At 33.0% G+C, this 25,929-nt stretch overlaps 4 protein-coding genes, 1 long non-coding RNA gene and 1 other non-coding gene across 11 annotated transcripts; 3 read left to right on the top strand and 3 right to left on the bottom strand.

The window, feature by feature from the left end:
• Positions 1–1,477: 1,477 nt before the first annotated feature.
• Positions 1,478–2,662, top strand: LOC114399554. Of its 4 annotated transcripts, none has more exons than XR_003663761.1 (2): positions 1,478–1,740; positions 2,045–2,662. It is a non-coding gene; the product is annotated as an uncharacterized LOC114399554 (long non-coding RNA). The 4 variants fall into 4 exon arrangements; XR_003663760.1 differs by having other exon boundaries at positions 1,478–1,790; positions 2,063–2,662; XR_003663762.1 differs by having other exon boundaries at positions 1,478–1,790.
• Positions 2,663–3,111: 449 nt separating this feature from the next.
• On the top strand, positions 3,112–3,228 carry LOC114400961. Its single transcript, XR_003664083.1, has one exon. It is a non-coding gene; the product is annotated as a U5 spliceosomal RNA (small nuclear RNA).
• Positions 3,229–3,779: 551 nt separating this feature from the next.
• Positions 3,780–6,327, top strand: LOC114399720. Its single transcript, XM_028361935.1, has one exon. The coding sequence runs from the start codon at positions 4,344–4,346 to the stop codon at positions 6,045–6,047; it is 1,704 nt and encodes a 567-aa protein (XP_028217736.1). The 5' UTR covers positions 3,780–4,343; the 3' UTR covers positions 6,048–6,327.
• An 832-nt stretch (positions 6,328–7,159) lies between these two features.
• On the bottom strand, positions 7,160–11,848 carry LOC114398410 (metal tolerance protein C2). The gene is made up of 10 exons (XM_028360598.1): positions 11,361–11,848; positions 11,132–11,240; positions 10,176–10,215; positions 9,505–9,581; positions 8,639–8,727; positions 8,462–8,531; positions 8,296–8,334; positions 8,013–8,163; positions 7,686–7,775; positions 7,160–7,413 (listed from the first exon to the last, which is right to left on the bottom strand). Exons 1-10 carry the CDS (start codon positions 11,683–11,685, stop codon positions 7,312–7,314), a joined length of 1,092 nt encoding a protein of 363 aa, XP_028216399.1. The 5' UTR covers positions 11,686–11,848; the 3' UTR covers positions 7,160–7,311.
• A 3,517-nt stretch (positions 11,849–15,365) lies between these two features.
• On the bottom strand, positions 15,366–20,070 carry LOC114400577 (nudix hydrolase 23, chloroplastic-like). 3 transcript variants are annotated; one of them, XM_028363090.1, is made up of 8 exons: positions 19,575–20,070; positions 19,323–19,454; positions 18,297–18,373; positions 17,975–18,110; positions 17,719–17,859; positions 17,567–17,625; positions 16,361–16,435; positions 15,366–16,102 (listed from the first exon to the last, which is right to left on the bottom strand). In XM_028363090.1, exons 1-7 carry the CDS (start codon positions 19,776–19,778, stop codon positions 16,375–16,377), a joined length of 810 nt encoding a protein of 269 aa, XP_028218891.1. In that variant the 5' UTR covers positions 19,779–20,070; the 3' UTR covers positions 15,366–16,102; positions 16,361–16,374. The 3 variants fall into 3 exon arrangements, with proteins under 3 accessions (XP_028218891.1, XP_028218892.1, XP_028218890.1); XM_028363091.1 differs by having other exon boundaries at positions 15,366–15,931; XM_028363089.1 differs by having other exon boundaries at positions 15,370–15,971; positions 19,575–20,069.
• Positions 20,071–20,513: 443 nt separating this feature from the next.
• Positions 20,514–24,729, bottom strand: LOC114399105. Its single transcript, XM_028361210.1, has 6 exons — positions 24,433–24,729; positions 24,020–24,115; positions 21,848–21,980; positions 21,211–21,499; positions 20,989–21,043; positions 20,514–20,858 (listed from the first exon to the last, which is right to left on the bottom strand). Exons 1-6 carry the CDS (start codon positions 24,547–24,549, stop codon positions 20,784–20,786), a joined length of 765 nt encoding a protein of 254 aa, XP_028217011.1. The 5' UTR covers positions 24,550–24,729; the 3' UTR covers positions 20,514–20,783.
• Between the last annotated feature and the right edge of the window lie 1,200 nt (positions 24,730–25,929).

The raw sequence follows: 25,929 nt of genomic DNA, 5'->3' as shown, positions 1-25,929 counted from the left end.
ATCTTCATGTATAGTAGCATCAAATGCAGCAACCATGTATGCACATCCACTTGATGACCAACAGATTTTGTAAAGCGCCAAAGTAGCTGATGGTGGAGCTGCGAATAAGAGACTTGCATTTGGGACCAGATTTCCTGCATCTGTTGATGTAGTGTGAGTGCCAAGTGTTCCCAAGACTGAGGCCGTGACAACAAGGCACCACAGACAGAACATAAAGGGAGGAGAAGTAAAGTGTGTTTGTTCAGTGTTTCTAAATAAAGCCCACATCGGCTAGTGTGTTGTGTGGAACTGAACTACGTATGATATAAAAAAAGACATTTTTCATATTCAGAAGACATGGATCCATGTGATGAGCACAAAGCCAACTATTCTTTGGCCTTTTCCTTATGAATACCGTGTATTCGTCACCCACTAATGGAGACCGTGCAATAACTCTCTAATTTTGGTAAAGTTGTTTTCGAAAAGGTTTTCTTTTTGATGGAGATTCTGTAGTAAAGTAGTGTTTATTACTTGAAATTGTTGGAATGCTTTGTTGTTTAGTCTTGTTGTTAGAAACAATCACTAATTATGAATTCTACAGGCCATGATACATACAGATTGACTTCATTATGCATTCAATATGACACATTGTATTTTGAAATAACTAAATAATCAATTTGATAAATATTCAATTAAACTCCTACCAGTGCTTACCTAAGCTTTAAAACACTTGGGGTTTAAGTTGTTAGTAGTAACTGAGAAAGGGACTTTACAAATCTTCAGTTCATACCTCACGTAAAATACATATAAAAAATGGCACGTGGAAAATAGTGATTTGCTTTTCAGACATGTTGAACTTCTAGTTAGAAATAGCACGTTGCAGGTATTACTAAGCTGTCGAAAGATGTTATTATATTATATATAATATCATATTTATATTGTAATATTTTTATTGAAATTAAATTCTACATTAAATTTTAATATAAATATTATATTATATTATATGTAATATTAATATTTTAATTAATTTAATAAGCATTTAATCTAATAAAAAATATTTATATAGATGATGATAATATATAATTATATAATAAAATTTTTATATGCTGACAATATATTTAAATTTAATGAATTGGTAAGTAATGACGTTAGATCCAAAAAATGTGGTGTCAGTCTATGATAAGAGTTATATATCCTCGGAAAACACAGCTATATCAGTGGATGACAATTTGAGATATCAATAATAATTGAATAATATACATAATACTATTATTATTATACGACAAATAAAAATAGTAATAAAATACTCGTATATGTTTTTCACGTGTTATACACACGTCATCTATTCATTAAGAATTCAAGATTAAGAATAGTAATTAGTAAATGAACGTAATGTATAGGCACTGATCAACAAAAGTTATATATATATATATATATATATATATATATATATATATATATATAACTCATATTTGGAACTAGTGGATATGGTGTGGACTCTGGATTCAATTGTGCCGGCTCCGTAAAAATTTATGATTATAAAGAGAAGAGATAAGCACCAAGCAAGCAAAATTAAAGCTTCTCCTATGGTCATCTTTGATCTGGGTGAGAGAAACGCGTATCGATGGATTGGGTTCAGTTCTGGTCTCACACGGTTTGTTCTAACAATTTGTACTGACTGTGTTTTGATCGATACGGGTCGCTCTCACCTAGGCCAGAGTTGCCCAAACTTTGATAACACCATTCATTCATCAAAAGCTCGTAAGTTCCTCATCAATTCCAGTTTCTCCAATTCTGCTTTTTTTTAATTTGTGAGTGTTCACTTCCTTAATTCACTTACCATTCTGTAGGATTAATATGATGTCATGTGTGTCTCTCCAATCTTTTATCCAAATTAAGTACTAAACAAGTACTGTATTAATTAGTTTCTAGTTCTGATCTCCATGATACATGATTCTTGCTTTAAATTTTATGTCTGCATGTAATGTTATGTTATGTTTGAATTAAAGTATGTATTTTGCTTTATTATTTAATTGAATTATTGTGCTATGTTTGTGAAATAAAGCACTGAATTTACATTTAGTGAAGTAAAAAAGGGGGGTGAATTCAGAATGGAAGCCCGAATTGGAGAAGAGTGGTGGATAACAACAAGATTTGACTGAGAAGGCTGGGCTGACAAGTTCAAATAGGGAATTAGGTATGCATTACCCAATTCTACTTCATATTCCAACTGCAAAAGTCATGCCAATAGAAGTCCAAAAGCTTCAGCTATATATTTGAAATCATAATTCAACGATAATTGGATCTATATAATGCAAAACAATGTTTTGTTGATTCAATAATCGATCTGATCTAAGCTATGCTATTTATATCTATAAAGTCAGAGTTGAACATGAAAGTTGTAAAAGCACCCCCTACTCCTTAAGAAGACAAGTTTTGCTAGGCTGCAAATGCAAAGGCTGTCGTCTTTGGTCGAAACATGTGTTTGTATGTTGATTGTGGGTGTGCTACTCTACCGTGTAAGGGAGGGCACATGTATGACAAGCATTCTCTATGCATAAACTACTTAAATATGGCATTTGCAATGAGGATGTCTACAAAGCAATGGTTTTGTTACTTTGATGAGTGTGACTTTGCTGGATATTTTTACCAGACTATCCCAATTAATTTTTTTTATGCATCATACTGTTTCCCATCTCAAATTATTAATAAAATTAATCTTTGAAAATGTTCACCCACACCCTTTTACTTTGGTGGAAGAAACTAAGCAGAACACTCGTGAATGTGAAGCCTGTGGACTGCGGTGAATGCTGCTATTGTTGGACACTAGAATGTGTGGCCAATACAAATGCTACTTCCATCGAGAAGGGAAGTGATTATAGAAACAATTTTTTCCTTCCTCCTTTGTTTTAGGATATTGAGATCTAGAACGAGTGAAGCCAAAGATATGAAATTGGAAGTGATATGAAACATGAAGCATTCTTAGCAATGAGGGAAGAACGCGACACCACAAGGACGAGTCGAGTGTGCTTGTCTATGCTTCTTATTAAAGCCCACATCGTGTAGTGTACTGAGAGGAAGATAACTATTGATGGTATAAAAAAGAAAGCTTCTAGTCTCTCAAAATTACGGAGTCGTGTAATGGCTACAAAGCGAACTATTCTTTCGCCTTTTACTAAAGAATACCGTGTAGCCGTTACATAAAGCGACATACGCCTATTTTTGGAAGAGTCTCTCTGTATAGAGAAACTCTGTTATGAGTTTAACCTTTTTTGCATTCGTCATGCTTATTTTAAATGTTAGACTGTTAATTTGTTTTCATTCTTGTAGATCTTACCTAAGAATCACTTATTTCTCCTTCAGTTCTTATTACTGATTTTATCTTACAAAATATGGTTAATTTAAAATTTCACCTGACTTTTACTTTTTTTACTGAATATATTATGTAATGCTAAAAATATATATTTGATTACTGTTAGTTAATCCTTATTTAATGATATTCATATCAATATAATGTAAAACGTTCTGATCTACAAATATTTTTTTCCAATAAAAATGTACCTAAAAGTATATTTTTTCTTCAAATTACTCAGAATCATATTTGAGTTATATATTCTTCAACCCACTGGGAAGTTTGTCGGAGTGAAATTAGACTAATCTTTTACTGAATCTTATATTTGAATGTGAATGAAAAAACATAAATTAAAATATTAAAGATGGTGATATAGATTTTCAGATAAAAATTAATTATTTTAAAATTTTGATGAATACTTTGTACATAAATTTTTTTTAAAAAAAACTCTTTCTAGACATTAATATTTCAAGTCAAACTAAGCAATTTATTTTGTTAGTCACTCTCAAACTTTATCTCACTTATATATACGCTAATAAATTTGATTAATTTGAAGGCAACTTAAAATTCTTTTCTTTATGAATTTGGGAATCAACTTAAAAGTTATTGTGCCTTCGTTGATCTCCCCCAACCCATTCTTCCACTCCAAAATTATGCCTGAGTATTGCAGTTCCCCATGGGCAGATAAGTTCATAACATGTTTCAAGCTCAAACCAAGAATCACCACATATATTCTTATAAAAGAATATACAAATAAACATATTTGTGAAATGTACAATCCTAGTTCCGTGGTCAAACGAGAAGTCTTTCCTTCCTTTAGTAGGAAATTCCTTGTGTTTTTTCTTTGGTTAAACAAGAATAAGGCATATCCGTTTACATCATCTTTGATGTCTTACATGGGAAGCAAAGTTCACAGTATACATAATCCCTAATCAACTGTATCCAAATACCCAAGCAAAAGTACTTAAATATCCAAAAACAAAAATCAGAAAACCACCCATAATTTCAAAACATGGAGAAGATGGAGCATTTCAGCCACATCCACCCTCTTCTGTTAAAGCAGGAAGACAGCAATTACAACAACCAAGTCCTTTGCTCAGGTTGTGAAAAACTAATTTCAGGTCCTGTCTTCTGCTGCGTCCAATGCAACTACGTCCTTCACAAAAAGTGCGCACAAATTGCACGCCATGTGAAACACCCATTTCACCCTCAACACCCCCTTGTTCTCCTTTCCACCACCCCTTATGAAGGACCATACATATGTGATTCCTGTAGAGGCCTCTTCATTAACTTCGTATACCATTGTTATCATTGCAACTATGACCTTGATGTCTCATGTGGTTCTCAGTTTAACCCTGATGATGGCCACAAGCATGAGTTTTTGTCTGTGACAAATCCACAATCTTTTGTTTGTTATGCTTGTGGCATGCATGCAAACGAGGGTCTTGCTTGCTTATGCACCATTTGTCAGATTTGGGTTCATTCTAGCTGCGCTGAATTGCCTCTTGCTATTAGAATAAAAGGTCATGACCACCCTTTGAAGCTCACTTATACCCTTCATGTTTATGGTTTCTGGGGTAACTTAACTTGTGGTGTTTGTAATGAAGCAATGAGTCCAGCTTTTGCGGGTTACTTTTGCTCAACATGCAAATTTGCCGTGCATTTGAAGTGCCCGCAACAATATTTAAGAGGAGAGTACGAAGATGAGGAATCATTCACAGGCTATCAAACTGAGGAATCTCAAGATATTGATTTTACTTTTAGTTTCTTTGGTCATGAACATTTGTTGAAGTTCACGGAGGAAGAGAGTGATGATGATGTGAAATATTTTGATAAACTCTGTGATGCGTGTGTCCGACCCATCATGCCACCTTTCTTTTCCTGTGAAGAAGAAAATTGTGGCTTCTTTTTGCACCAAAGTTGTGCCGAATTACCAAGAACGAAGCAACACCCGTTTCACACGCACCCTCTAACTCTTCAATCCAAGGCTCCTTATGATGGCATTTACAAGTGCGACGGATGCAGAAGATTGAGCAATGGTTTTGTTTACCGTTGTGATGTGTGTCAATTCGACCTTGATGTTTGTTGTGGTACCCTTGAAGAGAGAATTGAACATGAAAGTCACGTGCATCCCTTGTTCCTCAAGAAGACAAGCGTTTCTAGGCAGTGCAAAGGTTGTCATCTTTGGTCGAAGCTTGTGTATGTGTGTGATGTTTGTGAGGATTTTTCTGTTGATTGTGGATGTGCTACTCTACCGAGTAAGACTTGGCACATGTATGACAAGCATCCTCTAAGTCTAAACTATTTCGTGGAAGGGAGTTTGAGGGAAAATGAATGTGGCATTTGCAATGAGAAAATGTCTCCGAAGCAATGGTTTTATTATTGTGATGATTGTGACTCTGGTGCTCACCCTTCTTGTGCTGTTGGCAAGTCTAGGCGTGTGAAGTTTGGAGGCAGTTTCAAATATGATGTTCACTCACACCCTCTTGCTTTGGTTGAAGAAACTGAGCAGAACAATGAATGCGGAGCCTGTGGTGAACGCTGCAATGGATGGACACTTGAATGTGGCCAATGCAAAGGCTACTTTCACCGGGAAGGACAGTGTTTTTGGAAAGAATTTAAAAAGAGTGCAAAGTATTTGGAGTTATCAGGAATGATGAGACACAGGTATGCAGCAAACGTGTTGGCCTCCACGCCCAATGCTACCACAAACTGAGGGCCTCACTATCCCTCCATAATTAAGAAAACTACACTATGTTACGTTATGTTATATGTGTAATTAAACTGATATAATATGTTAGGTAGTCTCCCTGATTCTCATCTTTATCTTTATATTATACAACACATTCCTTGTTCATATGCAAGACTAGTTCTTCTCATGAGTAATGCCAGTATAGGCACTGCCTATCGAAAACGTTTGTGCAAGTATTTTATTTTAGCTTTTGTTTGTTCTGGGACTTGTAGTCATGTATGTGTGTGTTCACATGAGTATTGTCAAAATTGACTTTAGTTAAAATTAATTTTGAAGTAATATAATTTATATTTAGATATTTTTATTATGAAAATAAGTTAATAATAATATTTAACAATTTTTTGTATTCAATGTAAAAGTTATCAAAAATTACAATTCAACATCAATTCTGGACAAAGAATCAATTCTTTAGAATGAAACTAAACACATAAAAATTTAAAAAGCATTTTGTTCTAAATAAATTAATTCAAACATACTTCTAATATCTTAGTTTTTAAATAATACTATTTTTTTTTATCTTTGAACTGTTATTTTGAATAAGAAAAACTAAAGAGCTATAATTAATGAGAGCACAACATATACAAGTTTGGAAGACATCATAATACTACCCCCCGAGCTTTCTTTTTACGAAATTTATTCAACAACCAAAGGATGGAAAATGAGTTTGGTTAAGCAGAGTTGTCCAAAAATAAAGAACTTAGAATGATTTTCTAAACCTATGCAGATATGAAGTTAGGGTTTGTTTATGAAAAAATAAAAAGAATATAGAGAATTAGCGAAAGAAATAGCGCTTCCAAATCAAATAAAAGGTACGCACGTACAATCTTCTCCCATAAATTTTTATTGTCAATCCTATATTTTAGTCAATTATTTTCCTCTAATACTAATTACTTACAGTCAAATATTACACAGATAATATCTAAATTTTTTTTTGGAATATTTCTCAAAATTGTCCATATATCCACGAAATTTTTCATACGTATTTATAAGCATCCAATTCTTATCTATCAGATACGCTTCTTAGTGTAAAGGGGCATATATAAACATTTACATAGTGACTAAAGTAAACTCGTTAATTTTGGCAGGAAAAACGATGCCGGTTAAAAATCAATAATCCTTTTTAAATGAGAAATCACGTTAACCATCTATTCCACCAGTAATAAACAATGACATTAATGCGTATACAATCCTTGGTAATAACTATTAGCATAAAAGTGTTAAGATAGTCTCATGCATCATCAGTTTGCACCGTGAGGTCCTGTACACCCAAATCATGGTATAGACCATGCACAAATTCTAGTATTGGCCGATCGTTCGTCCCTTTCTTTACCTGTCAGAATGACCCACTAAAAGTCAGTATCTACATTAAAGCTACTAAATAAAAAGAAAAGGAAACATGCCGCACTAACATAATCAAAATTTGAAAATGAAATTAGGTCTCTATACAATAGATGAACAACATTTAACTTGGGTGCCCAATTGAACAAGACTAAGCGTTAGAGGGATGTGAATCCAGACAAATAACTAATCAAGTTTCAGTTTTTCGCTCCCACTAGTTAGCACCAGTATTGATAAAGGAAAGGAGAACACATCATAAATTACCTGTATTATAAGTGAACCAACCACATAACCAGGCACTAATTCCCAAAAACGAGCCTGGGAGACTTCCATTACATCTTCCCGAGCAGAAATCTGAACAGAATATATATTTAGAAGTGACACATTGACGTATCAAATTAAATAACAGACTAAAGTGAGCAAAATGCACCTATCACCCCCCAGCCCCAAGATTGGATCTGTGATAAAAACACCACTTCCCAAAAATAAATTTGAAACTAAACTATCCTTTATTTGATTAAACCGGAAATTTCAAAACAAATGTATATGTAAGTGGTGCAAAACACATTTTGACCAAGAAAAAGTAACAACCTGTCTCAAGCATTTGTTCAAAGCAGTAGTTGGGATGCTGGGAGGTGCCATTTGGAGCAAGATACCACCAGTTGCCCTAAAGAGAGGCAGAACAAGCATAAAAACTGCAACAGAAACAAGTCCTAAACACAAGACTTCTGCATTCTGAACCCTATAATGAAGGAAACATAAATAAGTCAAATTACAATATCTAAAGTGATAAGGTTAAGAAACAATCAATTGTTTTTCACATGCTCTTATTTTTCATATCAATCTAGATTTCAGAAAATAAAATGATATTTACCCGATTGACAATAACCAGGATGCCAATATCAGACCTGCACTGAGAAACCATTGAAGTATGTAAGTTCAATATTAATTTATACAGAGGATAGGAAATGCATTAGCATTGATAGGGTGTTACTATCTTACACGTGCCCAACAACATACATAAATCCAAGTATATCTACCTGCGAATGGAATCTGCAAGAACATGCAGGAAAACAGAGTGGTGATTCATATCTTCGGCATTTCTGTAAGCTGCAAGACAAATTCCAGAAGAAACATTTCTGTAAGCTGCAGGTCAAGGCCCAAAAGAGGGAAGAGGTTAAATCAAGTGAATCTAAGAACATTCAAAAAATACTAACCAAGATTAATCCGAGCATAGTTTCTGAAGAACCATACACCAACAAGATTCACAAATAAATTGGTCACTGCAGAAACAATCAAGTAATGCCTACAAGAACATAGTCAGCATAAATAAAAATTAGAAAGAAATAAAAAACAAAATTGTTAGAATGAAAATGTCACAAATTAGACAAACAACCCCTTCCCATACTGAAAGAAACACAATTTATTACATACGTGATGAAGGCGACAGCAAAATCTAGAATTCATAATTTGGAAGGTCAACATATCTAAAAGTCACAAATTGTAATTTTTAGCCATTTATAATAGGCATCCTCAAGAAAGGTAATAATTTGGTTGTCTTGTATGGGCATTAGTTTTTTGTGGACTTTTCCAAAAGTTATTATTGCTATTTAAGTTCTCTTTATGTTTATTTGAAGAGGGTAATTTATTTTATCCTACTATTTGATCAAGTTTAAATAGTTCTACACAAGTGGCATGATAAGCCATCAGAAGAAGATATTGATTGAAGAAAATATTTTGTAAGTCATAAGCCATAAGACTTCATTCATCTCTTTCTCTTGGGTACAATGCCAAGGAACCTTTATGTCTATGATCAACTCAACTGCTATCATGCTTTTACTCAATTGTGCCTTGGACCTTCATCAAAATATGGATAGCACCATATTACTAAAGACACCAATAGCAATCACCTTTGCAAGCATCAAATGAAACTCAGCTCATCCACAAAAATTAGACACAAATTTCAATTCTTACTATAAAAATCACTGCCTATCTCTTTGTTGCTGGATATGTAAAATACTTAATTGTAATTTGTAAGTAATTACATACTGACAGACAACAGTCATTGTGTGTACAAACTTACTTGTGCTCTGATTCATCTTGTATGAATGCATGAAGTGCCTCAACTGCTAGGGAGAATGACATAAACAAAAGAAATAGCTGTCTACACAAGCAGCAGAACAAGAAAATTCAAGATGTTAGCGCATATGATGTAATGTACCAAACAGGAGAAAATAATGAATTAAGTTTGCCATAGTTAATTCAAAACAATGTCATACAGAATTCTTTTAGCCTCATACAAGCAGTCATTTAAAGACTCAACATTGTAAAATTCAAACCAGAATGTCACGTATTATCCCTTCTTTAATAAACTAAATTGCCTTGGTAAAATATATATATCTTTGGGCAACTCAATACAGTTAAACATGCCAATTCAGAATTTTTTTACCATTTATTATGCAATATCATTCAGCATTTTACAAGATTTTTATGAAAAATAGTTCTACATAAATATAAAAATTCTGTTTTGTGGATATTTACATCCGGGATAAAAATTACATGTCAAGTTGTCAAAAACCTCTCAAAAGGAATCAGACCTGATTTGTAATCAACTGTAACACTGATAATACAGCTTACTTTTACATGGTTACTAATTTTATTATAGAAGTATCATTCTAGTAACAGCATCAGGTAACCAATTCACTATGGTATACAGTAACAACAGTAGTAGTAAAGGAAATGAGGAATACTTACGGCATTTGTAAATGCAGACAAGACTTCTAGCCTTTTATACCTGAAATTAAATCATTAGTTAAAACTGCAGACAGGGTTGAAATGATTAATCAAACAGTAAATAGTAGTACTAAAAATACCTTTAGGAGTGCACACAACACAAGCATGCACGCACACAAGGTACAAAGTTTAGACATGTTTGCATCTAGCATTAAGTAGTGATTGTTGGACATTTTCATATTTTGAATACAACATGCAAACAATGGCATATAGACACATGGCAAAAAGTTATCTTTTAGTACATGAGATGCAAACTGCTACATATGGACACATGGATATGTGTGTTAGGTTCAAGCTAAAATACAAGTGTAACAATAGTGAAGCAATTAAGTCAAAAAAACAAATTCCTCCACATGTCAGTTCAGCCCCATGCTCATTCAATAAACTCATCTATTCCCAGTTTAAAAAAAAGTCCATAACTCCATCCCTTAATCTTACATGAGAATCAAGAACTAGCCCTCGGTACAAAACTTAAGAGAATAACACCAAGCACAAAAGTTAGAAAAGGAACACATGAGCCAAATGTAGGTTCTTCAGCTTATAAAATCTAGCAATACCAGGTGGTAAAGAACTAACAAGTTCCCTTTAGCACGCGGGAAAAACAATCATGCTTTCTACAGAATGTAGTCAGTGCACCACTTTGTCATACATAATCACTCATACCTTATGAGTTCTACAATTTGATACATGACATAACTGTACAGAAAAATTCTCCAAAACTAATTATTACAATTATAACTATAATAGAAAAAGCAAAAGCAATTACAGGGTTATTTCCAGAAGAACTATCCAAGCAACCCCTCTCCTACAGTCCTACATACTTTAGGCATCAAAATTCAGTTACAGTACTTAAGTAGAAACCAAGAAATGAAGCATTGTTGACAGGTACTGACAATAAATAAGTAAATAAATCTCACCCATAAGTATACTCTCGATCGGCTTTCTTCCTAGACGCGGCCATAACAAATAACGAAAATGTAAGAAGACCACATCCAAAAGTCAAGTGAACCGCATCAGACACCAAACCTGAAAACGCCAAAAGCAGAGATTCAATATGAAATAGTTCATTTTAAACGAATCATCCAAAGCAAACAATTCTGAAAAGTAAAATTATCGTTGTAATGAAAATTGAGCGCTGAATCTGACCTACGCGACCGGTGAAGAGTCCAAAGAGCAATTCGGCGGTGGAGTACGCGACATTGAGCGAGATCAAGAGAAAGAGCCTCTTCATGTACCTGTGGCCGGACCTAACGTTTCGGAAAACGGAGAAAACGAAGGAGGACAGAGAGGATCTTTGGAGCGAGGCGGAGGAGGGTTTATCGTCACGCGCGGACCAGTAGTGGTGGCCGTGCGCCGGAATGTCTATCGGCGTGTGAGGCTGTTGGAAGGAGGCTTGGCGCGAAAACGCGAATCTGCGATCGGTGCCGCCGGCGAAGCCGAAATCGCCGTTGATGGAAGTCAGAGAATCCATTGAAGGAGGAGGAGAAGAGAAAACAATGGATTTGATTGGCTGCGAACTGCGAAGGGAATGAAGGAGCTTTTATACTTTTATTATCACTCAAATTGAAACTTCCTCTTCTTGTTCAAGGAAGTGCCGCGATCCAAGTCAAAGTAAACTCTTCACTTAGTTTTCTTTTAAAATAAGTGTACCTAGACACTAGACACTACCTAGAAATATAGAATATAAAATAGTTTTATTGTGTTCATGTTCAAACATATAAGTTAGCAAAGCATGCCTGGATGCTAAATGAGGAATTTTATGTTTTTAATTTTGCTCCTAACTCTTTTGTTTCCCAACTTCGAGTTGATATAGCTTAATTTTTAGCCTCAATAATATTATTCATTCACCAAAAAGTTTGAATATGTTCATATTCAAACTTAAAATAATTTGTATTAGAATAAAGGATAATGAAAGTTTGAAAAAAAAAAAAACTTCAAGTATCATATCGCTCACGATAAACACTTGAATATTGTTTCACTCTTTACATATAGAGAGCTCATTTCTTCATTTTTTTCTTTTCTTATCCGAGTTGAAAAAACATTTTCTCAACTTTTCTTTCTCCTTCTCATATTTCAGCGGATCTATTTCCGGCAAACTTCTTCCTCTTTCTTTCGCTCTAAAATTTTGGTTGGTTATAAGAGTGACTTTTTAAGTCATATTTTTGGTTGGCTATAAAAGTGACTTTTCAAGTCATATTTTTCGGTTGGTTATAATAGTGACTTTTTAAGTCATATTTTCAGTTGGCTATAATAGTAACTTTTCAAGTCATATTTTTCGGTTGGCTATTAGAGTGACTTTTCAAGTCATATTTTCGGTTCGGTTGGCTGTTAGAGTGACTTTTAAGTCATATGTAATTCTAGAAAAGGTTCCCTCTTATAGAGTGATCGTCGTGATTGATAGTTTGCTTGCACAACTTTTTGGTAGTGCCACGAAACGTTTTAAAGAAAACAACATTGTCCGTGACTAAAAATTAATGGCGTGCTATAGAGCAAGTAGGACTTAGATTACCCTTCAAAAAAAGCTAGGGTTTATATTTGTAACATGCACTAAAAATTTTAAAACTAATTATTATCTAATTTGTTTTAATGTTAAAAAATAATGAATTTTTGTATCATATTCCAATGTCAAAGTGCATCTAAAGACATAGAAGTTCAACATTAATTATGTTATTACATTGTTTTTAAATCTTATTTTAAAAAATAAGTCATACACCGATGATATAAAGTAAAATTATATTATTATTTTATCATAAACTATCAAATATGATAAATTAATATTCTTTTATAATAATTAACTTAAAAGTTATATTAACAATATCTTTTAATTGGTTGATAACAAAAAATATATTATATATAAAAATTACAAGAATGAAAATAAGTTAAGATTCTTATTCTCATTTGTATTGATAAGAAAAGAAAAACACGATTTTTCAATCTAGGTAGTTTATATGAAATTATAAATTAAAATCATAAAAAGAAAAAAAGTAAAATTATTTTAAAAAATTACGGGTCTTAGGAATGTAACATTTTTATATTTATTATTAGGAGTTTTAAAAAATCATTTATAGATTTTATATATGTTTGGAAAAATAATAACATCATACCTTGATTCATTTTTGTTCTTATAATGATTGTTGGGTGAAAAAGTTATATCCCCGTTAAAATAAGAGAAATTATTATTTTTAAATAATTATAACTCTTGTTTACGCTCTTTTTTATTTTAATCATTTTCTAAATTTTATAAAAAAAATTATGACTAGACATGTTTTAAAATTTATTCAAAAATAAAATTTATAATTATAATATTTCAGGAAACATTATTCTTAAAACTATGATATTGTATCTTGAAATAAACGTGACCTTAATGTAACAAAAATAAATAGTAAAAAAACGTGACCTTAATATATATATATATATAAACACCAGCAAATAAAAATGTGGTAGATCAGTAGATGTCGTCGGCCTAATGGGCTTGAGAATATAAGTCTAATCTATGCCTTGCACGTCAAGGCGTCCTATTTCCATTAATTGAGGGCATTTTCCATTTAATATTTAGGTGAATTTGGGTTTTTTTTTTTTTAGAGTCCAATTATTCCATCAAGATATTAAAATTTATTTAAGCTAATATCTTTTTCTCGTACGCACGGACTTAGAATCAAATTTCTAATTACATATGTAAAAGATAAGGTTATATATCAATTATATCATCTTTCATGTTAACATGTCAATGTCACATCATTATAGGATTTTTATTTCTTGGCTTTCTATATAAAACTAAATAAGAATACAAAATTTAAATATTATCATCATCCTAATCTTTAAAAAAAATAAACAAATCCCTAAAATAAGTTAAAATAAATTAATAAAATATTTGAATCTGAATAAAAGCCTAAAGATTTGAAACATTACAAATTCCTAAAAGAAGCTCCTTGAATTTTCACCAACTCTATTTATTTTGAAATTTTAACTGTTATTCAATATTTTTGCACACTTTGAATTTGAATTGGTTGGCAGAAGAATACCTCTGAATCAATATCACTAGATCGTTTGATTTTGAGCTGAGGTTGTGATTTAGGAAGCAAAGAACTTTGGTTTTTTATTGGCATATTTAAAGTATGGGGATTTTGGATTATTTAAACCTATTATAAAATGGAATTTTGAGAAAGAGATCACCTGGATCTTGTGTTAGTCCCTAATTCTTGTTCATTGATGTTTTCCTTTATTTTTATGCCTGTAGAGTTCCCTTCAAGTATAATGCTTATATTATATTTGCTTTATTTGGTTCAGTGATCTTTCTTCTCAATGCATTGAACTTCTCTAAGGTTTTGTATTGTGATCCTATTTTGTAACATGCAGGGAAAAAGGGTTAATTGCGGGGGCATATAAAGCTTAATTTGATTGAGTTTTGGTAAAAGACCGTTCGGAGGGGCACACAGTCTAGGCATACAATTGGCTTCTACATTAGTGTTTATGTTCAATTGCATGACAATTACTTTTGGAGCTATCAGGGCTCCTAATCCAAGAGTCATTAAGGCTTATAATGCTATGAGGTCCTTAGGAATTTCTGATGAAGAGGTGAAACCGGTTTTCAAAAATTTGTTAGAATTGTATGGTAAAAACTGGGAACTTATTGGGGAAGAGAATAATCGTTCACTTATAGATGCATACTTTGAGTTAAAGGAAGATAAGGTTTGTCCAAACATCTTGTGGTAGTTTATATATTTAAACATTGATTTGAACAATTATCCTTTTAATTGAAAGTTTTTTATGTGCAATTTTGATCCCTCAAAATATTACATATTTGGTTTTTCAGGTTTTCAAAGTTTAGCAATTTTGGTCCATTGTTAGTATGTCATCATGTTTTAACAGTGAATTATTGAATTGACAACACACTAACGATAAATTAAAATTGTTAAATTTTGAAAACATGAGGAACCAAAACCAAATGTGCAATAAAATTTTAAGAAACCAAAATTGCACGATTATGAAATTATAAGAACCAAAAATGAATTTAAGCCAAAATACTTGGATTTTACATTTTCTCACCATGGTTATCTGAGGTTTTACTTTGATGTATGATCCAACATGCTTCTCATGTTTTAAACCTTCTATTTTACTATTAAGTTGAATAGTATCTATTTGGAAAATAGATTGCTCCTAATAACAAATGCCATTGCCTGCACACTGAGTCTTGAACTGACCTCGGTATACAAGAGGATAAATGTGTGATTAAGAGAAAAAAACGAGTAAAAATCACCAAGTTCTACTAAAAATGGAGCTTTCTGAGTTGAAGATCGTGCCCATGTCTTGATTATGTTACCATATTGCATCAAACATGTCAACCAAAGTGCGTCAAGAGTCCCTGATTTTTGAAATGGGGAAAATTTTCAAAAAGAATTACATTTATCTCAATGAGTGTTTATGTTTACAATTCCAATGCAGATTGCAAAACAAGTCTCAATCTTTCTTTCTGCAACGCAACTACCTACCAATTTGATATGGTAGGTCCACAAGAGCAGCTGAGGAATTCGCAGGTAATGATGACCATTGGTCTAACATGCCCTTCTTGAATTAGAACACTGCTCATCTACCTTGGGACAATGTTGAATTTAAGCTTGTGACAAGCGTGAGTTCAAGCCAGTAACACGGAAATTCTTTGCAGAAGACATGCAATCTTCTGGCTGGCCGAAGAAAATTTTCAACTTACAATCTTCTGGCTGGCCGAAGAAAATTTTCAACTTACAATCTTCTTATACTCTATTGTAACATGCAAAATGTTGAGAAAATCATGATCATAGATGTATTATTGGCTAATCGGGATGGAAAATCAATAAGAATGCTGCAATGAGTTCTTTTGGATCTTCCAACAACTTCCTCTTAATAATCCTCTAAAAACCAAATACGGAAGTATTAAATAAAAAATATATGCATTTAATAGTTTTAAAATATATATAAAAAATAAATGCATTCAATATTTCTTTTACTTTAGGAGGATCATTAGGAAGAGATGTGAGATGATTAAGTAATATTTTGATGCAATGTTAGGGTGTTTTGTTAGGTCATTATGGGGTGATAATTGACAATTAAATGAATATGATGATATCTAATTTTCTGTTTTTTTCTCCTAAGATATATAAGGGGCTCACCTGCTTATCACGACTCATGAATGCATATGGTGATCCAGTGTATAGGCACGAATATCAGAAGGACTTGTACCCGGCCTAACGAAAAGCATCAAGAGAAAATTATACAGCATGAGTGAGAACAAAGGTCTAGGAAACTAAGCATCAGAAATATTGCAAAAAAACTCATTAATTTCATCAGTTTGCGTTTGTACAAAACATATACTCTCTTTTATAAGCAAAAAAAAAATTGATTTCACACTTATTAAGGAATTAGTTAATTTCATTAAATTGTGTTAATAATCCCAAACAAAAATAAGTTTTTTCCTAAACTATCTTTCATTGGAATTTGATATCAAACATAAAAAAAAAATTCTTTGGCCCTATTAAATAAAGGGCATTTTGAAGATAACCTCATTAAATAAAACAAAGTTAGTTAACTTTTGCTTATATTTGAGACCAAAAAATAGGACTTTTTTTCCCTTATAAAATAGAACAGAGGGAGAAACTGCAGTTGAAAACACACATAAAGAGTACCTTTTTGCGTCCTAATCAATTTATGTTAGGATATAAGGAGAAAGGAGAGTTAGTTTATATAGTCAGGCTACTAATGAGTTAGTTAGTTAGAGGGGTTTATTAGATATAAACAGAGGAAGAGGGATAGGAGAGGGGAATCTTATCATTTGTAGATTGAGCATTAGCGCTTTGTGAAAGGAGAAATCCTTTGTGAAGGGGAAACCCTTGGAGGAGAGTTTTCTCTCCTATTTTCTGTTCTTTTCTTATTAGTCAATAAAATCTTTTCTTTTCTTATTTCAATTCTTGGTTCCTAACAATTTATGATACTAATTAAATCAACAGTAGAAACTTTTTATTAAAAACAATTATTAATGCACTCTCATCATGATTTCCTATGCACTCTCTGTAATTTCCAATAACATTTTCTATTTATTGATTTCTTAACCAGTACTCTTAAACACTCGTTAGCAAGACCCTTAACTTATCTTCCAAACATTTTGCTAGCATCCATCCCAGGACAGACTGGACCTGAACAATTATGAAACTAGTAGCCAACCCAACCAAACTAATTGAGATGTATGTGGTCAACCCAGTTTACAGATATCTGTCCTAACCGAAAACACAATTACTTTCACATCCAAAATAATTTCCTGCCCTCAAACCAGACAATACATTATATTTAGAGAAAATAACCTGCAAGTAGGAAGAAAATACCTTTTGTTAATGGTTCCATAATGGAATTTGAGCTTTCCAGCCTTAATATCCTCAACATACTGTGACCATGACAAATAACATGTTACAGTATGAGTAGGCGACAAAATAAAACCTAAAGCCAGCATGTTTAAATATCTGATTCTGAATCATACCAAACTTAAGGTAACCACCATTGATGAAAAGGATAAAGAATTGAAAGGTATATCATCAAGTGGAAAAAGTTGGCATGCCGATGATTCTGGACCAGGTGAAAAATGGTGCTTCTTCAGCTTTGCTAAGAATATCATGTAACTCTGCCTCAAACATTCAATAATCATGATCAAAATTCTCTACCTAATCAAGGAAATCAACAAAAAAGAAAAATAATAACAAAAATAATGAAGAAATAAATCAAAGCTTCTTTCTCACTTGGCCAATTAAAGGAATATCCAATTGGGCAAATGGAGAAATTACTTCTACGTCTGCATTTGCTTCCTCCCTTGTTTCCCTAATGGCACCTTCCACAGCAGACTCTCCAATTTCCAAATAACCAGCAGGAAGGGTCCTAATTGACTCCAAAATGTGAAATTAACATAGCTTGTTGATGAAAAGTAATGCATCATTTTTCATTATAAAAAAATTGTTAGCAATAGCATCATGGTTTTATAAATAGTTCTGGGGATAGGAAGATAACATGTACATAACCGCAAACAACAAAAATAGGCAGTTCAATAAAAAAATCCATTCCTACCAAAGGCCATGAGATGGTTGAATACTCCTCTTGCAAAGAAGGACCTTGTTATCATGTTCAATGAGGCAGCCAACTACCTACTTTGCCATCCAAAATCATGTCATGTTCAGAACAAAGTAATTAGTCATGTATCAATTGATGGAATGAAATAAATGCTATGACAAACAACATACAATCATTATACAATTCTTTTCCAGAAGACAAAGGTTAGAGAATCCTAAAAACACAGACATGACACATGACACAGAGATATGACAAATTTTAAACATTAATAAACACAAAAATTACTACAAAAATAATTCAACAACAAAGCCTGATAAAAATAGTATAAAAACATAAATCTTAAATCAAAAGAGAAAACTGATGTTTTGAAAGTTAGCATAAGTCATTGTAAACATAATGAAACATTAATTTTTTTTATCTAATTGTAATGGAATTATAAAAGTTCAAAAAACAGAAGTAAAAAAAAAAACATAAAATGCAGGAGTTTCTGAAGAGTCCGACATGCATACACATTTGATACAAGTACAGCTACTATTTAAAGTGACCATGCTTCCTTTTGGAGAACATCTAAACAAATGATACTCCTCCAAATCCTTATTTGTTTTTCATTTTCATTAACTATTATGTGAAAACAAAAATTACTTCAAAGAATGAAAATTATAGGCATAACATTTTAAAGCATGTTATATGCAGATACCTCCATATACATTTCAGTATCAAATTCATGCAGAGCATACCAAATCATATCTAATGCACAGAGCAACCTTCACACTTATTACGGAACATATGGTAGAAGTCCTAATCCAAATTTAAGAGTGAACAAAAACCACAAAATCAGCTGCAAGAATGAAAGAACAAGTAAAACAAATTTCTAATATACTTGTTGCACAACAGTCATCTTGCAAATCCATTGATACACATTCAAAGAAAATTACTTCAGAACACCCAAAAATACCCGTTATCACTTCACAACCACTAAACCAAATCAACCAGAAACTAACAGAGATATTTCTAGACAGTCACCATCTTCGGATTTTGATACGCGATCTTCCCGCAAACCGTACATATTGCTCTCAACCTTTCCTCCCCTTCAGGAATATCATGCTTCGTGGAACCACCACACCACTGACAGAACTTGATGTTTCGAACAATACCCTACAGTATCACAATTAATACCATTTCAGCGAACCGTTAAGGTCCACAAATTATAAAATTTCATCATATCTAATAATGCAGCTACGAAATTAACAGTAGGAACGGGCGAAGAGAACTCACGGCAGAAGGAAGCGGCGACGAGGAAGCGTGAAATGGCGCGAATCGAACCCTGCGAGCGACGGTGTTGGTGGGAAGCAGTTTGGAATAAGGGTTAGGGTATGGAATTGGGGAAAATGAGGAGAGGGATGAGACTGTGCGGGGTTTCCAACTCCATCGTTGACTAACCAATCCACATATCTGAAGATGGATTGGTTTCACCGTCATTTTTTCTTAATTTTTCTTATGCTTTGCGATTGGAATTTCGAATTTCGAACACAACTAAACCCTTTTTTACTGTGCCCGTGTCGAATTCAAATCATTCGATTTAACGAGCAAAAGAAAAGAACCACTCTCTTCCCTCACCTTTTCTTAATCCAAAATCTTCTAAGGATAAGACCAAGTTTATGTTTGGATTGAAGCGGAATGGATTAATGTTTTATTTTATTGTAAATAAAAAATTATCACCTACACAATGAAAAAATATACGATGGAAAGAATACGAATCAACAGTGTTAAATGTTAATGATTATGCATTTTATGCATGAAAAATTGAAAACGAGCAGATTCACACGCACGCATCTCTCTTTTATTACTTTACTTCATTTTCTTCCAATCCCAACCTAGCCATTTCGGATTTTGGTGAAACTATTAAGCCTACCAATTTTCTTCACCTTGTGAGCTTAGCATACAAAAATATAAAATAAAAAATACAGTTGAGGAAGTATGAAATTAAAAAAAAAAAGTATATATTATCTTGTCTTGAAAATAATAAATTTATATAAAATTTATTTTTAAAATAATTAAATATTTCTTAATATTCATAAAACTCTAGCTAACAAGAGTACAAGACCTCTTTAGTCTTTACCTTTTAGATTTTTTATTTTTCTTTTTTAAACTTTTTCAATTCGATTTTTGCAATTTAAATTGGACTTGTTTAGTTTACGAACACTCGTACTCAAATGTTGCAAAAAGGCAACTCTTACAATTTATTATTTGAACACCAATACGAGATTCTGAAATGAATCAGCTGAGATAATAAATGGTACAAATGCAATTGTAATTGTAAAATAGCATACATAATATTTCCATGATCATCTAATAAAATTACTTAAAACTACAAAAATACAATGAAAACAGGATTGTTGTGTTAAATAATTTAGCATGGTCAATCATCTGGTATGAGCTGGCTGGAGACTTCTAGAAAAGGATTAGCATAGGCCTTAAGGATCCTTAATCCAAGGCCAGCTTATCACATAAAGATTGATAAGCTGCACTGCAAAGCTTGAACTTCTCTTCTGCTATAGCCTATCAAGTATCAATGTACAGAATAAAAAATAGAGTTAGGAAGCTGTGCAAACTAATGATAGAACTCCTGAACAAGGAATAGAACAAGAAAGAAGGAGGAATATAATCAGTGGTTAGAGCTTGGCAGCACCTTCGAAGAGCCTTGATGACGATCTGGATGCCATTTTAGAGCACAGACCCGGTACCTGATGATATTAAAAGGTTAAAAATATCATAATAAAGAACTCTGGCATCCAAACATTTTGGTAACTAGATGACATAAAAAGGTTAAAAAAAATCATAGCAAAGAACTCTGGCATCCTAACATTTTGGTAAAGAGGGAGAGGGAGTAAAAGAAGAAGTAAGAACTCACGCATTTTTTACATCTTCAAGTTTCAGGGAACCTGAAGCACTCAATCCAAGGGCTAATCTATCAGAAACTAAATCTGAATCTAAACTATCAGACTCAGATGAAGAGTCATAATCATTTTCGTTTCGATATCTCCAGCTCCATGATTTCTCAAAATTAGAAAAGCGTTCAGACCTCCTCCACTGAGGATTTTCCTCATTGATGAAGGACCAATAGAAGAATCTATTCCCACCAAAGGCAGAACGGAGAATGGTTTCAACATCAAAATCATCTTCACAAAAAGAAGGATCTCCTGAAAGAAATCAAGTTTGTTAACTTACCATTAATACGTTTGACTCCAGAATATACTTTATAGGTATCTAGAAACTTCTATTTTTTGTTAAAAATAATAAAAACAATGTAAAAAACATGACAAATTTAAGAAAGCTTATGATGCAAGTTCAAATCAAATCCTATCTATGACCTCCGCAAGTTTAAATCTTCTGATCCTATTTGAGTAGACATGAAGTTCCAAACAAGATTAAGTTGGATGACTTCCTAGAGAGATACAACCACCAATCAAGAGAGCTAGTAGTACAAGATACATGATGTCATTTGTCATATATTCTGTTATGGCACAAATATTTTCAAGCATCCTTACTTCTGTACCGATGACTTGATCCTTTATTGCTATTCCGGTACCTTCCAGAGGCCCCATCAGAATATTGTTTTTTAAACCATGAGGTGCCTCGACTTGATGATGGGTCATCCCTATCAATACCTTGCTTCCAGCTCTAAAACATGCAGAAAAAGAGCAACCATAAGCATCGAAACATCTCAAGACAAACAAAATCACAGAAGACAAGGGGTTAAGTTTGTTTCTTAGTTAACTAGTTAACCAAGAATTTTATTTATTAATTTATTTTAAATTGAAATTGAACCCATCCTCGCCAATCACATGAACACCATATCTGCGGAAGTATATATAGTGAGGGTTATTTTTATATTGGAGGCTTAGAGCAAGAGGAGTAAAAACTGATCATACAACCATGCATAAACAGTCAAGATTAAAGACTACTTAAAAGTTGTATGACCACATGAAAACAAAATTAACATCACTTTTACGTTTTAATATTGAATATTCATGAAAAAATCTAATGGTCAGTATTTGTTCCTCTCACCCTCATGTAAAAAAAGGCTTTCTCGCTTGATATGTGTGTTAGCGTACACGCTATATATATGAAAGCTTCCCACTTGCATGGCAGCAATGAAATGCAGAACAATGTAGCTCACATCTTCTCCAAATGTTGCAGCTCCCAAGAGACATGGGATCCAAAAAAATTGGTAATAACAGGAATGGGTCTACTGTTTGTCTTTGGCAGTGACATTGATGCATTTTAGAACAAGTTTCTTGAGGGAGAGAGTAGGAAAAGCCCAATAGATGGGGTCTGATGCCTCAATCTTCTCAGTCTGAAAGTGGTCATCAGATACATGATTTATTAGTCCATAAGAAAAAATGACCAGCGCCTTGATAATTGCTGGATGTATTGGCAAGAGACCATTGAAGATTTTTGGTTCTGTAAAAAGGAGAAGAGGGAAACCAAAAAGGACGTTGGATAGGTACATTGTCCTTCTAGCATATGGACTAAACAAGCATGGGATCCATCAGCAATGAGGGGTTTAATGGCTTTCAGCACCAGTGTGGAAGCTCTTATACAGAAAGAGCTACAGGAAAATCACTCCATTTTGCAATCCCTACTCCATCATCGGTATGTGCTCCTTGTTATAGGCTATACAGTGGCCTAAGTACCAATTATTCCTTTTCTACTGCTTATTCAATTGCATAGTACTGCTCTCATACAGCTACTAATCACATTAGAAGAGAGGACAAGATATTATGCTGGGTGGTGGGACTGAAGCAGCAATTGTGCCAACTGCCTAGTGGTGTTGGAAGCTTCAATTGCCTGCAGCCTACAGGACTTTGTCTTAGAGGAACAAAGAGCCAAAAAGAGCTTCAAGACCATGAGACAATGGTAATGATGGTTTTCAATGGATGAAGGCTCTGATGTCTTGGTAGAACCCAAAACTGAAAATTTTCTTTTAAAGTATATCTATTACTAGCCATGCTAAGCAACCTAACAAGTTTTTGTTTTATTGACCTCTGTAAAACTCAATCCTAAATCCCACAATATACCTTTCTGGAGGAGGCAAGGAGCACAACCCAAACTTGTTACTTGACAATCTTCTCCAAATAGTTTCCAACCATTGCTACCTTCAGCAGATGTGTGAAATTCATCCGGAAATAACTCATTGAGGGGAATTTATGAAAACCAAATATGATATCACGAGTCATGACAGCTAAAAGCCTTTCCACATATCCCCTTTTTCTCACTTTATGAAATTCATGGAGCCAAATAGTCAATGTTAGGCTGTTAGCCCATAAAATATCTTCATTTTACACGCTTATTTATCATGTGTCACCAGATTTAACATAGAAATCCATCCTGACAATTCACAGTAGAGTTTTTATCCAGAACCATCTTACTCAAAAAACATTACACAAAGATTTAGCCCATCTAGACAGATTGCAGCAGGTCCTAAATGCTAAATACAAGGCTGTTCTGTTCATCACTTACCTATTTTCTATAAATAAACCAATGAAGCATAGATAATACATACATGATAAATGTGAAAATTTGTTTCAACTTGTAACAATTGGAAAGAAACCATGACAAAAACCATAGGACTACCAACCTCATTCAAGCAAAATAACAATACAAGAAACTGCACACACACACATACAAAAGTGAGACAGAGAAGAGGCATGATGAACCTGAAACAGGGATTCTGCATAATCATTGATACTGTTCATTACTCTGTGTTTCGCTTGCACCCTTCTAAACCTTCTCGAGGTATGGTTGCTCCCTCTCTGCAATTAAACAGTTCTCAGCAACAAAACATGTAAACAACACTTTCCACGTAACCAAACTACATCGAACCCCCACACCTTCTCATTAATTCAATAAAAATAACATTGTTGGGTTACACAAAAAGTTCCCAAATTGCAAAAAACGGATACAAAATCAGAAAGAAACACGGAATTGGGGTGGTGAGACCCACTAATTAAAAGAGACAAAGGTTTACACTTTACATTCTATTAATTAATTGATCAATTGATATAAATCAAGAGAAGTTGTTGAATGAAATGACAAAAAGATAAAGCGAAGGGAATTGAGAGAAACTAACGGAGTCCCAATGATTGCGGCGTTTACGTTGCAAGGGAGAGGTGGAATGGAAGAGTGCGGCCCTGAGAGAGGAATGGAGATTGTTGCTGTTTGAAGCTTTGAAGATGGCGCTGTTCATTTTCTCTGCAATTCCAGTTGTTTGCCCAACCTCGATCGATCGAACTTGTTTAACCAGAAATCAAAATTAGGATCATCTTAATAAGTTTGACCTAGCAAGGAATCAGAGTGGCTATTACATAACAAAAACTATTTTTAATGGTTGTTTATTAGGGAATAGACTCAATAGAATGCTATGAAAACATTCGAGAGAAAAAACCATGTTTATTCTCAAATATTAATACTATGTCTATTTAATATTTTTTAAGTAATAAAATTATATAGACCTAATTACCTTTTGTTTCTTCAAAATTGAAATTTGGGACAAATCAAGTCTTGATTTTCCAATTTTTTTAAATAAAATCTCAAAAATTATATTTTTAGTTCTTGCAAGTTAAAAATTCAGTCTTAAATTCTTAAATATTTCTCTTTAGAGGTGATATGGAAATCTATTTTATCATTTTTTAATAAATGGATATATGATGATAAGAAATGTTTGAAAATTTATTTTATTCAAATAATACTTAATTGTTGAATTCATAAATAAAATAAAATATGTAATTAAAATTAAAGTTTACATATTTAATAAGTCCAAGGATTAGTTAATTTTAAAGTAAGATAAAGTTACAAAGAAAAGTTATGAAGTTGTAGGAAAACAAAACAGATAAAAAATGTATTTCAACAACATAAGATGTGGCTGACAAACATAATTTTTTTTAAACAGCGACAATCATTAATCTTTGTATCGGTTCAGCCGGTAAAATTAAATGTTTTATACTAAGTTATGAATAAAAATACATTATTTGGCTCAAATATTAAATATCTCCTCAATGATTTTATTACTATTATTATTCTTCATGTAGTTAATACTACTTCTTCCATTAGAATTTGTGTGACTGAATGTTAATTAATCAAAACTCAACCATTAAAATAATAACTAACAACTCATGGGTTTAGTCTTAGGAACTTTGTTGCTGCAGCGGAGGTGGAACCTGAAGTAACAATGCTTATGTCTTATTATGCAAAGGAAAGAAGGATGATGTCAAGGCCTTTACTTCAATCGTCTCAGCTTGATGTTTTTATCTTCTCTTTGTTTCTTCACCTTTGGAAATGTGGTTTCTGACTTGTGGGTGTTTTTTTTATGGTACATTCTTGTGTGTGGTGTAACTACAAAACTTATTAGCAGCATGTTGCTTGTGGACTCCCTTATAGGTTTTAATGGTGAACATTAATCCAATTAACTTGGACAATGAATTGGCAGTTGCAAAGTACATTGATTATATCTACGAATATTAGGAAGAAATTTAAGTAATGTTCTATGTTTTGTTTTTTATTTATCCCCTTCCTTTTTCTATTAATTAATTGATATTATTTTTTTAATCCATAGAAATAAAAGACGGAT

This window comes from Glycine soja, chromosome 19, assembly GCF_004193775.1.
Source record: "Glycine soja cultivar W05 chromosome 19, ASM419377v2, whole genome shotgun sequence".
Classification (NCBI taxonomy): domain Eukaryota; kingdom Viridiplantae; phylum Streptophyta; class Magnoliopsida; order Fabales; family Fabaceae; genus Glycine; species Glycine soja.
This window is presented reverse-complemented; position numbering and strand designations above follow the sequence as displayed.